The sequence below is a fragment of the Suncus etruscus genome, chromosome 3 (assembly GCF_024139225.1).
Source record: "Suncus etruscus isolate mSunEtr1 chromosome 3, mSunEtr1.pri.cur, whole genome shotgun sequence".
NCBI lineage: Eukaryota > Metazoa > Chordata > Mammalia > Eulipotyphla > Soricidae > Suncus > Suncus etruscus.
The window spans coordinates 111,672,684-111,685,249 of NC_064850.1; the positions used below are offsets into that span (position 1 = coordinate 111,672,684).

Consider the following 12,566-nt stretch of genomic DNA (forward strand, 5'->3'; position numbering starts at 1 on the left):
ATTAAAACAACGTGATGGAACAGAACTTTTAGAACCATAAAGAAAGACTCCATCCTAGTCTCCATCCTATGCCCTGTGCAAATACCAAGACCTCTAGTTACAGAGGCCTGATCTCATCATTCATGACTGAGCAGATAGTTTCCAGACACCACAAAAGGACCTAGCGGGGAGTAAATAAACAGATATGAAACCTGGAGTTATGCACATGACAGTATACTTCAAGGATGGAGAAACCCTGTATCTTTTTTTTTTTTTTTTTTTTTTTTTTGGTTTTTGGGCCACACCCAGTAACGCTCAGGAGTTACTACTGGCTATGCGCTCAGAAGTTGCTCCTGGCTTGGGGGACCATATGGGACACCGGGGGATTGAACCGCGGTCTGTCCAAGGCTAACGCAGGCAAGGCAGGCACCTTACCTTTAGCGCCACCGCCCGGCCCCCAAACCCTGTATCTTTTAGGCCAAGGGAATTCCCTTTCTAATCTCCCCAAAATTTTCTTTGCCTATACAAAAAAAAAAAAGCACAAATTATTTTTTTTATTATTTTTTTGTTTTGTCTTTGTTTTGTTTTGCTTTTTTTTTTGATTTTGGGCCACACTGGCATTACTCAGGGGTTACTCCTGGCTGTCTGCTCAGAAATAGCTCCTGGCAGGCACAGGGGACCATGTGGGACACCGGGATTCGAACCAACCACCTTTGGTCCTGGATCAGCTGCTTGCAAGGCAAACGCCGCTGTGCTATCTCTCCGGGCCCTTTCCTTTGTTTTGATTTACGTTTTTGAGCTCTGATATGTTTTTATTTCAAGATTGTGATTATTGTTTGGTTGTTGTATTTATTACTGTGGTATGTTTCGGGTTTGTAGTTTGATTTATTTTTTTTTTTTTAGTATTTTTGCTATGTTTTTCTTTCTTTTTCCCTTTCTTCTCTTAAACAGATATTTATAGCCTCAAGAAGGATTCCTCCCATGTTTTGCTTGTTTGATTTTTGACCCCACTTTTTCTTTTTCTTTTTTTTCTTCTTTCCTTCAAACAGTCTTATGAACATTGAGTAGAAATAAAAAATAATCAGACTTAGGTACCAAAGCCAATGACAATAGGATCAATACTCAATCTACAACAAGCTAGACACAGAGGGAACCATTTACACTAGCAGCCCAGGGAGCAAAGGAGGAGGATATGGGATGCTTGCTGGGAACGACTTGGGAGAGGGATGGTGGTGGGAATGCCCCTGATTCAATGTCACTATATACCTAAAATTTTACTGTGAATGATTTGTAATCCACATTGGTAAAAATAAAAGTATTTATTTATAAAAAGAATTAAACCTATTAAAAATGAAATAAAATTTGGTGGTGCAAGCGGTAAGGCACTTGTGCACGCTAGTCTAGGACAGACCTCGGTTCAATCTCCCCATGTCCCATATTGCCCAAGCTTGGGCAATTTCTGAGTGCATAGCCAGGAGTAACCCCTGAGCGTCACTAGCTGTGGCCGAAAAAAAAAAATTATAAGATATAATAGACAGTTCAGATATAAGAAAGGGTAGAGACTTGGGGTGTGGGACACTACAAATTTTAGAGGTAGGCAGTGTAGAACTGGCAATAGCAAAATACACTCTGAAGAAACACCTAGTAAGAAGGTAGTAGGAATATCTGCAAAGTGTTGTAATCTTAATCAAGAAGAAAATGTTTTAAGAATTAACTATTCTTAATTTAACAATTAACAGAATTGTTTAATAATTTCTGGGCTTTGTATCTGGATTCAGCTCAGTTTTCACACACCTGCAGCTAAGTTGCTGACCAATCTTTGTTTCTCTTGGAGCACAGAGATCTCTTCTAGTTTTCTGTAGAATTCTCTTTCTTGAATTTGTAGGGTTCTGGTTCCTATTTTCTTGCTGTCAGTCATCTCTCTCAGCTCCTAGTGGCTTTTCATAGTCTGTTTAAATGGCTCTCTCACAATATGGCATTTGTCCTGATTGGATTAAATGTTACATAAAACCAGCATTAATTGAATGGCACCTTTGCATGTTCCCACCACTGCTCTTACATGACCATTTAAGCTGGAAGCAATCTCAATATATTTTTGTTTTGTTTTGTTTTGTTTTGTTTTGTTTTTTTTCTTTTTGGGTCACACCCGGCAGTGCTCAGGGGTTACTCCTGGCTGTCTGCTCAGAAATAGCTCCTGGCAGGCACGGGGGACCATATGGGACACTGGGATTCGAACCAACCACCTTTGGTTCTGGATCAGCTGCTTGCAAGGCAAAGGCCGCTGTGCTATCTCTCCGGGCCCATATTATTTTTCTTTAGCTGAAAATACAGACTCATCTCCAGTGCTTTTTTTCCTGATTTGTTTTGTTTTGTTTTGGGGCCACACCCGGCAGTGTTCAGGTGTTACTCCTGCACTCAGGGGTTACTCGTGGCTCTGTGCTCAGAACTTGACCCTGGCAGGCTCGGGAACCGTATTGTATGCTTGGATTCAAACCACCATTTGTCCTGGTTCAAATGCATGCAAGGCAAATGCCCTACTGCTGTGCTACCTCTCCAGCCCCTTTTTTCTGTTTTTTAAAGCACAGTAGGTGTTGAATTGATGGCTAATAAGAATAACATTGCTAATTGAGGACAAAAATATTAAAGGATTAGGATAACATTGCTAATTGAGGACAAAAATATTAAAGGAGACTTGATTAAAACTTGATTTTAAGTATTTGATTGTTGGAGAACATAAACTGAATCTAGAAATATCGGTGGGGGGGATATTGACAAGTTATTGATTGAATATAGGCCTAGAGGAAACTAGTAGAGAAGAGAAAAGATACTAGAATAATTTTGAGGTTGCTTGTTTGAGGACTGAGAGGATGCTGTGCCATTGACTAATCAATTCAGTTAATGTTTGAGTGCTGTGAGGTGATATATTGATGGTAAATTTACTATGTGGTTTTTGGTCTCGAGAGAAACTAAGAAACACAAACCCGTATTTTACATATGCACTCAAGAAAGCTCTTGCTTTCTGTTATCTGTACATTCATAGGAAGTTATTCATTAGTAGGTTTTAAAATTACACTAGGGATTGTTTTTGTTTGATGTCTGAATGTATACTGTTTAATAGCATTTGAAAAAAAAAAACCCTAACAATGTTACCCCTAAATCATACATAAGGCACTACATTAGTCTGGGTGTTAGTTTAGTAATAATGAAGAGGTTCTGACAGATCAGGAATCAAGTTCTAGGTTGTGAATATGGATTTAATAAAGATAAAAAAGGTGGTAGCATAGAAAGGATTTCTTTCCTTTTTTAATGTATGGGCCACACCCAGATGCTCTCAGGACTTACTCCTGGCTCTATCATTGGGATCCTCCTGCTGTGTTCAGATGACCACATATGGTTCCAGGGATCAAAATCAGTCAAGTTATGGGCAAGAGAAATGCTTTACCTGCTGTTCTATTGATCTGGTTCAAGGAATATTTTCCCTAAAGATTCAGAAGCAGTAATTTTTCATTTCCCAGTACCAACTGCAATCTTTTGTTTGTTTGTTTGTTTTTGTTTTTGGGTCACACCCTCTAGCTCTCAGATGTTACTCCTGGCTCTTCTCTCTGAATTCTCTCCTGGCAGGCCAAGGGGACCATATGGGATGCCTGGAATCGAATCTGGGTCAGCTGTGTACAAAGCAAACACCCTTATTGCTATGCTGTCGCTCCGGCCCCACGATAGCAATCTTTTATAAAATCTATCATCTAAAACTTTTGCAGTTCAGATATGAAACATGTCATATACCATGAATTGACTTCTGACTTCCATTTTGTTCCATTTGCTTGGCATCATCTGTTCTATATTGATTACTAAATCATTTAGAAATTATATTAACTGGAAATTGTATTTTTGGGTTGTCATTTAGGTAACATGGTTCTGATAGTCTTAGCATGTATGGTTTTATTAATTTTTTGGTTCTTTTTTTGTTTTGTTTTTGGGCCATACCTGTTGACGCTCAGGGGTTACTCCTGGCGATAGCGCTCAGAAATTGCTCCTGACTAGGGGGATCATATGGCACCATATGGGAGGGGACTGAACCATGGTCTGTCCTAGGTCAGCCGGGGTGCAAGGCAAACAGCCTACCACTGAGTCATCTCTCCGGCCCCAGCATTTATGGTTTTGATGTAAAAGTTATTGCATCACCACCACCAGGTCCTAGGTCCTTCTGTGTTGTCCTGGGTCTATCCTGACTCTCCCTCCTCCTCCTAACACCTTTTGTTATATCAAGTCCAGGGTTTTGTCATAGTTTAATACTGTAGTCCCTAGTTTGGAAATTATATTTTAAATTTCGGGGAGTTAATTTAAGTTTATAGATGATGTTATACTCATCAATGAGGATTTTCTTTTGATTGCCAGTAATTCCATTTTGGACTGAGCAGATTCCATACTACTATTTTAAGAAAATATGTATGAAAATAGCCCTATTTCTTGCTTGCTGCTCCTAGTATGTAGCCCTTTGAGGCCTTCTGCAAGCTGACATTTCCCCTATAGCCTTCTGGTACTATTTTTGGCACATTTTTTCTTTTTTCCATAATATTCTGAAAAATTTTATTAGTTTTTTGGCTGTCAGTTAAACTAAATACAAATCACACTAATGTTGAGGGTATTTTAACATTTTTGTGGTTTTATCTATTTTCTGTTTATCAGTGCATACAAGGGGTCCTTCCTTAACGCCTCAGTATGCCAGGAACCCTTTGCCTTGACAAGTCATAAATTTCACTTTTTGGCTCCCTAGATCTGCATGACCTACAACAGCAAGGTCTGTTTAGCTTCATTCTTTGACTTGTGAACAGCAGATGCTATTTAGTACTGAATATTTTTTGTATATTCTTCTCTGGGATTTCAGTTTTTAAATCCTGGCTATCTTGGAAATTATCATTACAAAGATTAAAGTACAATTTATTCTGGCATATTTAGTTTATTAGTTTGAGAAAAAGTTAATATGCAATTACCAAATTATGTTGCCAGTGACTTTGCTATTTTATTCAACTATTTAGTATGAAGTAATGATATTATATATTGGCCATGATGTTAGGAGAATAAACACTGCTTTCTAATACATGGAGAAAAATGCTGTCTTTGAGTATTAAATAAGTACTTATGTTTTGTATGTAGACATGCAATTTTGTATGTATATATAATTATATATTTGATAACATTCATCTTCTCATAGGTTACTTAGCCAAACAATGAAAGATCATCTGGTAAGAGTAGCCAATGAAGCTGATTTTATCCTGAGCAGGCAGAGAGCAGAAGATATTCACAGACATGCAGAATTTGAGGTAAGTTTAACATGATCAATGTAATAAAACTGCCTTTTTTTCCCATTGAAATCATGGTAAACTATATAGATAAAATGAAAAATGTGTCTAAGGAAGGTAGTACCACTGTTTCTTTGCCCATAACTCAATCTACATTGTCTGTGGATTCTTCACAACAACTTCTGGGTTGAGCTGACTTGATCTTAACCATGTGGACTGGTTCTCACCTCTGATAGATTTCCATTAAAGTCAATTAGTGATGGGTTTTAGCCCTCAGTACTTCAGCAGTTTTAGTTAACCAAGAATGAAAATTTCTATGTCTTAGGGTACACCCCCTATCATACCCATAAAAGGGGTCTCCCCCTTTAGATGGCCTTCTAGTTAACTCATTGGGTGACATTTGCCAGGGGAATATAAAAGCCCCACCTTGAGTGGGAGGGGGATGGATTGTTGAAGTTGGAGCTCATGAACTGCTGGTTGGTGGACTGTTACTGCTCCTGCAGTTTTCTACAGACTTTGACTGCATTTTTCAGATGGCTTTTTCCTGTTGCTTCTCCTGCCTGTTCCTCTTACCTGGATCTTACTCTCGTCCCAAACCCAGTCTCTCTCTCTCTCTCTCTCTCTCTCTCTCTCTCTCTCTCTCTCTCTCTCCCTCCCTCTCTCTCTCTCTCCCTCCCTCTCTCTCTCTCTCTCCCTCCCTCTCTCTCTCTCCCTCCCTCTCTCCCTCTCTCCCTCTCCCTCTCTCCCTCTCCCTCTCCCTCTCCCTCTCCTCCTCTCCTTCTCCCTCTCCCTCTCCCTCTCCCTCTCTCTCTCTCTCCTTCCTTCCCTCCCTCTCTCCCTCCTTCCCTCCCTCCCTCCCCCCCTCTCTCCCTCCTTCCCCCCCTTCCCTCCCTTCTCCCCCCCACAGGGGTTTGTTAAAAGACCCCTGGCCTCTCTACCCTGCCTATTCTATTCATTAAACTAGGCTATAAGGTTTGGTCTGATCTCTTTTACCAGTGGAGTGGGCTCAAGAGGAGCTGAAGAGGTAATGTTTTTCAGTAGCTTGATAATTGTTATTTTTTCTAAGTATTATCTGAAGGTAGAAATTCTAACACATCATTACCCAATCAGCAGGTAGGTCATTACCTTCTTAGAATCAAAATCATTGAATAGCCAGGATACTAAAAAGGTTTTTATTTATAGTGGGATCAGGTCTTTTTACAGGAGGGGATCATTGGCTTGATTCACAGAATAACTCTTTGTAATAACCATCTATTCTGGGCTCTCACTGCCAAAGCGTAGTTTAATGAATAGAGCAGGCAGGGTAGAGATGCCAGGCTCTTCTAACAAATCGCTAGGCCGAGAAAGGGAGAGAGAGATAGATCTGGGTTTGGGATCAATGTTAAGTCTGATAGAGGGCCAGAAATGAGGAACAGGAAGGAGAAGCAACAGGGTAAAGCTATTCTTCTGGGAAAATGCAGCCAAAGTCTGTAGTAAACTGCAGGAGCAGTAACAGTCCAATAGCCAGCAGCTCATGATCTCCAACAACAACCCACAGCAATCCACTTTCCCAAACTAGAGGTTTGGGTTTTTATATCCCCTTGGCAAAGGCCACCCAATGACAGCCAGGGGGCCATCTTAAAAGGGCAGACCCTTTTATGGGTATTATAGAGGTGTACTCTTAAGACCTATGATAGAGATGCAATCTTCCAGATTGCTAAAGAAGAGCGGCAATATTATGGCTTGTGATTTAAACAGGATTATTTTTCTTAAAATAAAAAACTTGAAATATCAAGTTGTTTTCTAAAATCAACTCTCTAGCAGAGTAGTTGAACAAATATATTTTCTACACTAAAAACTTGAGTAACAATAAAATTTGGAAATAGTTCTGGTTTTACAAATTTTATTTTATAGTTTATTATATCATATAGTATTACAGATCTCATAGCAAGATCATAAAGGCTTACATGAAAAGCTGTAGTAAATAAAAAAATAAAATTAAATAGTTCACAATAAAGTTGCAATATGCCAGGATTAAATTCTATTGACATTCTACAGAAATCTAATAAATGTGAAGTAAATCCATAGGTCAGAGATTAGTAATAAATTTCTACATCTGGAACCCAGTTATAACTCTGGTTTATTCCTGTGAAGCGATATTTTTAACTTGTAAAATGAGATAATAACAGTATTACCTCAGAGGCTTATTATAAAAATTAGATTAGTTACCAGTTACTAACAAACATACCTGTAACAGTTATGTCACAATGGAAGGACTCACGGTGTCATTACAACAATTGTCAACATATCCCTCATCTAAGAGCACTGATTTTAAATTTCTCACATAACAGTGTTTTAGATTATAAAAGTCTATAGTTATTTAAGTTAAGATAAAATAAAAGTCATGGGGCAAAGTAGTTGTTAAAGCTAAAATTATGTTTTGTATTTTCATTTTTTAAATTTTTTTTGGTTTTTGGGCCACACCTGGCAGTGCTCAGGGGTTATTTCTGGCTCTGTGCTCAGAAATTGCTCCTGGCTGGCTCAGGGGACCATATGGGATGCTGGGAATTGAACCCACATCTGTCTTGGGTTGGCTGTGTTCAAGGCAAAGGCTATCTCTCTGGCCCCAATATTTTCATTATTTCTAAACATTCTAAAACTGTGTATTCCATTTGTAACTTATAAAATAATTTTAAATAAAGAGTAGCCAATAGCCATCAAACAAAAAGAAACCTACTGGTTAAAAGGGAGATCATATTGAAATCTAAAAGTAGAAATTTATGTTTCTAATACTTATTGATATGCTGTTTATTCCTTCAGAATTGTTAAGTATACATTGAAAATATATTATTTGAAGAGCAAAACATTTCATGAACACATATAGGTTATGGGGACAGACCACATTGTGTCTGCTTTTTTTTTTTTGTGGGGGGAGCACACCCTGTAATGCTCAGGGATTACTCCTGCCTATTCGCTCAGAATTCGCTCCTGGCTCAGGGATCGAACCAAGGTCCGTCCTGGATCGGCCTTGTGCAAGGCAAGCACACTACCACTGTGCTATTGCTTCTGATTTTTTTTTCCTCTTAAATAAAGATACTTTCTTTTTCTTCTTCTTCTTCTTTTTTTTTTTTGTTTGTTTGTTTTTAGGTGGGTCACACCCAACAGCATTCAGGGGTTACTCCTGGCTCTATGCTCAGAAATTGCTCCTGGCAGATTTGGGGGACCATGTGGGATGCCGGGATTCGAACCACAGACCTTCTGCATGGAAGGCAAACGCCTTACCTCCATGTTATCTCTCTGGCTGCTTCTGCTTTTTTAAAAAATAGTTTAAATATATTTTTGTAAATGATTCTGCTTAAAAAAAAAAACAAAACAACAAAACCAGCATCCCATATAGTCCCCTAAGCCCTGCCAGGACAGATTCCTGAATGCAAAAGCAGGAGCAACCCCAGAGCATCATCTGGTGTGGTCCTCCAAAACAAACAAAAATAAATCATTAATTAAATCATTTATTAATTAGTTAAATGACCAAACACTGCTGGGAGTGATTCCTGAGCCCAGAGTCATGAGTAGGTAAATCATAAACATTAGTATGGCTATATACATATATCACAAATATGAGGGGTGAAGACATAGTACAGGGGTTAAGGCACTCTCTTCTCCTGGTTTCTGAGCACAGATACCTGGGAGTAGCCCTTGATTAACACTGGATGTGACCTAAAAACAAAAAAGGTTTTAGATAAATGAGTGTTGACATAATGTATTTATTGATGTGTGGTTTTAAATGAGCAAAAAATGTATAGCTTTTGGGGGCCAGAGTGGTGGCGCAAGCGGTAAGGTATCTGCCTTACCTGTGCTAGTCTAGGATGGACCGTGGTTCAATCCCCCAGTGTCCCATATGGTCCCCTAAAACAGGAGTGATTTCTGAGCGCATTGCCAGGAGTAACCTCTGAGTGTCACCGGGAGTGGCCCAAAAACCAAAACAACAAAAAAAGTTTACTTTTGAAAGTTCTTTTATTGAAAAGTTGTTCATTAGTATGTAAAATATTTCAACCACCTAAAAGCAAAGCATGTAGGTTGTTACATTAAAAATTACTTATTGGGGTGGGGAGGGAAAATAATTACTCATTGGGGAACAAAAACCAAGACCACTAATTACAGAAGACTGATTACAACAACAGTGATGGAACAGAAATTCTACAACTATAAAGAAAAATTCTCTCCTAGCCCTCATCCTATGATCTACACAAGTAATAAGATCTCCAGATACAGTGGCAGATGTCATCATCCACACCTGAGTGGAAAGTTTCCGGCACCATAAAAAGACCTTGGGGTGTGTAAATGAGTGAGCGTGGAGCCTGTAGTTGTTCCTATGGCAGTATGCTTCAAGGGCAGAGAAAACCTGTATCTATTAGGCCCGTGGTCGGCAACCCTTTTTTTCTTTTCTTTTTTTTTTTTTTTTTTATAATGATCCCATTTATTCCATCAGCAATAGTTGTCACGGTCTGGCTGGAAGAAGAATGAGCCTCCGCCCTTTGGAAATTCAACGTGAACTTATCATTTTCACATACTGTTTCATATAGTTTCCACATGTTAATTGTCCAATAAGTAACTTCCTGCACAAAGATCCTTTTTACCCTCCCCAAGCATGGAAGTTAGTGTCATGTCTCTGAATAAGTGCAAATCAAAGCATGTTGGCTCTTCCCAGAGATGCCGAGAACAAAATTAACATAAAACATAATGAGGTTGTTTAAACTCTTGCAATCTTACAGATCAAATGAGTCTAAGATGAAAATAGGATCATCACAGAATGCTCTGGTAGAGAAAAATCATGAAGGAATAATCTCTGTTGTCTGGCTTAATGAGTAGAGACCTTTGGTGTTCATGTCATCTTATCTGTAACTTGCATATTCTTTTTTTTTTTATTGATTTATTTATTTTTTTTTAATGCATAATTTTTTTTTATTTAAACACCTTGATTACATACATGATTGTGTTTGGGTTTCAGTTATAAAAGGAACACCACCCATCACCAGTGCAACATTCCCATCACCCAAGTCCCAAATCTCCCTCCTCCCCACCCAACCCCCGCCTGTACCCTAAACAGGCTCTACATTTCCCTCATACATTCTCAATATTAGGACAGTTCAAAATGTAGTTATTTCTCTAACTAAACTCATAACTCTTTGTGGTGAGCTTCCTGAGGTGAGCTGGAACTTCCAGCTCTTTTCTCTTTTGTGTCTGAAAATTATTATTACAAGGGTGTCTTTCATTTTTCTTAAAACCCATAGATGAGTGAGACCATTCTGCGTTTTTCTCTCTCTCTCTGACTTATTTCACTCAGCATAATAGATTCCATGTACATCCATGTATAGGAAAATTTCATGACTTCATCTCTCCTGACAGCTGCATAATATTCCATTGTGTATATGTACCACAGTTTCTTTAGCCATTCGTCTGTTGAAGGGCATCTTGGTTGTTTCCAGAGTCTTGCTATGGTAAATAGAGCTGCAATGAATATAGGTGTAAGGAAGGGGTTTTTGTATTGTATTTTTGTGTTCCTAGGGTATATTCCTAGGAGTGGTATAGCTGGATCGTATGGGAGCTCGATTTCCAGTTTTTGGAGGAATCTCCATATCGCTTTCCATAAAGGTTGAACTAGACAGCATTCCCACCAGCAGTGGATAAGAGTTCCTTTCTCTCCACATCCCCGCCAACACTGTTTATTCTCATTCTTTGTGATGTGTGCCATTCTCTGGGGTGTGAGGTGGTATCTCATCGTTGTTTTGATTTGCATCTCCCTGATGATTAGTGATGTGGAACATTTTTTCATGTGTCTTTTGGCCATGCGTATTTCTTCTTTGTCAAAGTGTCTGTTCATTTCTTCTCCCCATTTTTTGATGGGGTTAGATGTTTTTTTCTTGTAAAGTTCTGTCAGTGCCTTGTATATTTTGGAGATTAGCCCCTTATCTGATGGGTATTGGGTGAATAGTTTCTCCCACTCAGTGGGTGGCTCTTGTATCCTGGGCACTATTTCCTTTGAGGTGCAGAAGCTTCTCAGCTTAATATATTCCCATCTGTTAATCTCTGCTTTCACTTGCTTGGAGAGTGCAGTTTCCTCCTTGAAGATGCCTGTAATGTCCTGGAGTGTTTTGCCTATGTGCTGTTCTATATATCTTATGGTTTTGGGGCTGATATCGAGGTCTTTAATCCATTTGGATTTTACCTTTGTACATGATGTTAGCTGGGGGTCTAAGTTTAATTTTTTGCAAGTGGCTATCCAATTGTGCCAACACCACTTGTTGAAGAGGCTTTCCCTGCTCCATTTAGGATTTCCTGCTCCTTTATCAAAAATTAGATGGTTGTATCTCTGGGGAACATTTTCTGAGTATTCAAGCCTATTCCACTGATCTGAGGACCTATCCTTATTCCAATACCATGCTGTTTTGATAACTGTTGCTTTGTAGTACAGTTTAAAGTTGGGAAAAGTAATTCCTCCCATATTCTTTTTCCCAATGATTGCTTTAGCTATTCGAGAGTGTTTATTGTTCCAAATGAATTTCAAAAGTGTCTGATCCACTTCTTTGAAGAATGTCATGGGTATCTTTAGAGGGATGGCATTAAATCTGTATAATGCCTTGGGGAGTATTGACATTTTGATGATGTTAATCCTGCCAATCCATGAGCAGGGTATGTGTTTCCATTTCCGTGTGTCCTCTCTTATTTCTTGGAGCAGAGTTTTATAGTTTTCTTTGTATAGGTCCTTCACATATTTAGTCAAGTTGATTCCAAGATATTTGAGTTTGTGTGGTACTATTGTGAATGGGGTTGTTTTCTTAATGTCCATTTCATCCTTATTACTATTGGTATATAGAAAGGCCATTGATTTTTGTGTGTTAATTTTGTAGCCTGCCACCTTGCTATATGAGTCTATTGTTTCTAGAAGCTTTTTGATAGAGTCTTTAGGGTTTTCTAAGTAGAGTATCATGTCATCTGCAAACAGTGAGAGCTTGACTTCTTCCTTTCCTATCTGGATTCCCTTGATAACCTTTTCTTGCGTAATCGCTATAGCAAGTACTTCCAGTGCTATGTTGAATAGGAGTGGTGAGAGAGGACAGCCTTGTCTTGTGCCAGAATTTAGAGGGAAGGCTTTCAGTTTTTCTCCATTGAGGATAATATTTGCCACTGGCTTGTGGTAGATGGCCTTCACTATATTGAGAAAGGTTCCCTCCATTCCCATCTTGCTGAGAGTTTTGATCAAGAATGGGTGTTGGACCTTATCAAATGCTTTCTCTGCATCTATTGATA

The 12,566-nt window shown here is 38.9% G+C and overlaps 1 protein-coding gene across 2 annotated transcripts in view; it reads left to right on the top strand.

Moving 5' to 3' along the window:
* LRBA (LPS responsive beige-like anchor protein) overlaps positions 1–12,566 on the top strand; it is a 662,022-nt gene that overhangs the window by 248,755 nt on the left and 400,701 nt on the right. For both annotated transcript variants that reach the window (XM_049770186.1, XM_049770185.1), the window contains exon 35: positions 5,192–5,300. In XM_049770186.1, the coding sequence (XP_049626143.1) occupies positions 5,192–5,300 (109 nt within the window). The remainder of the gene's footprint in view (positions 1–5,191; positions 5,301–12,566) is intronic.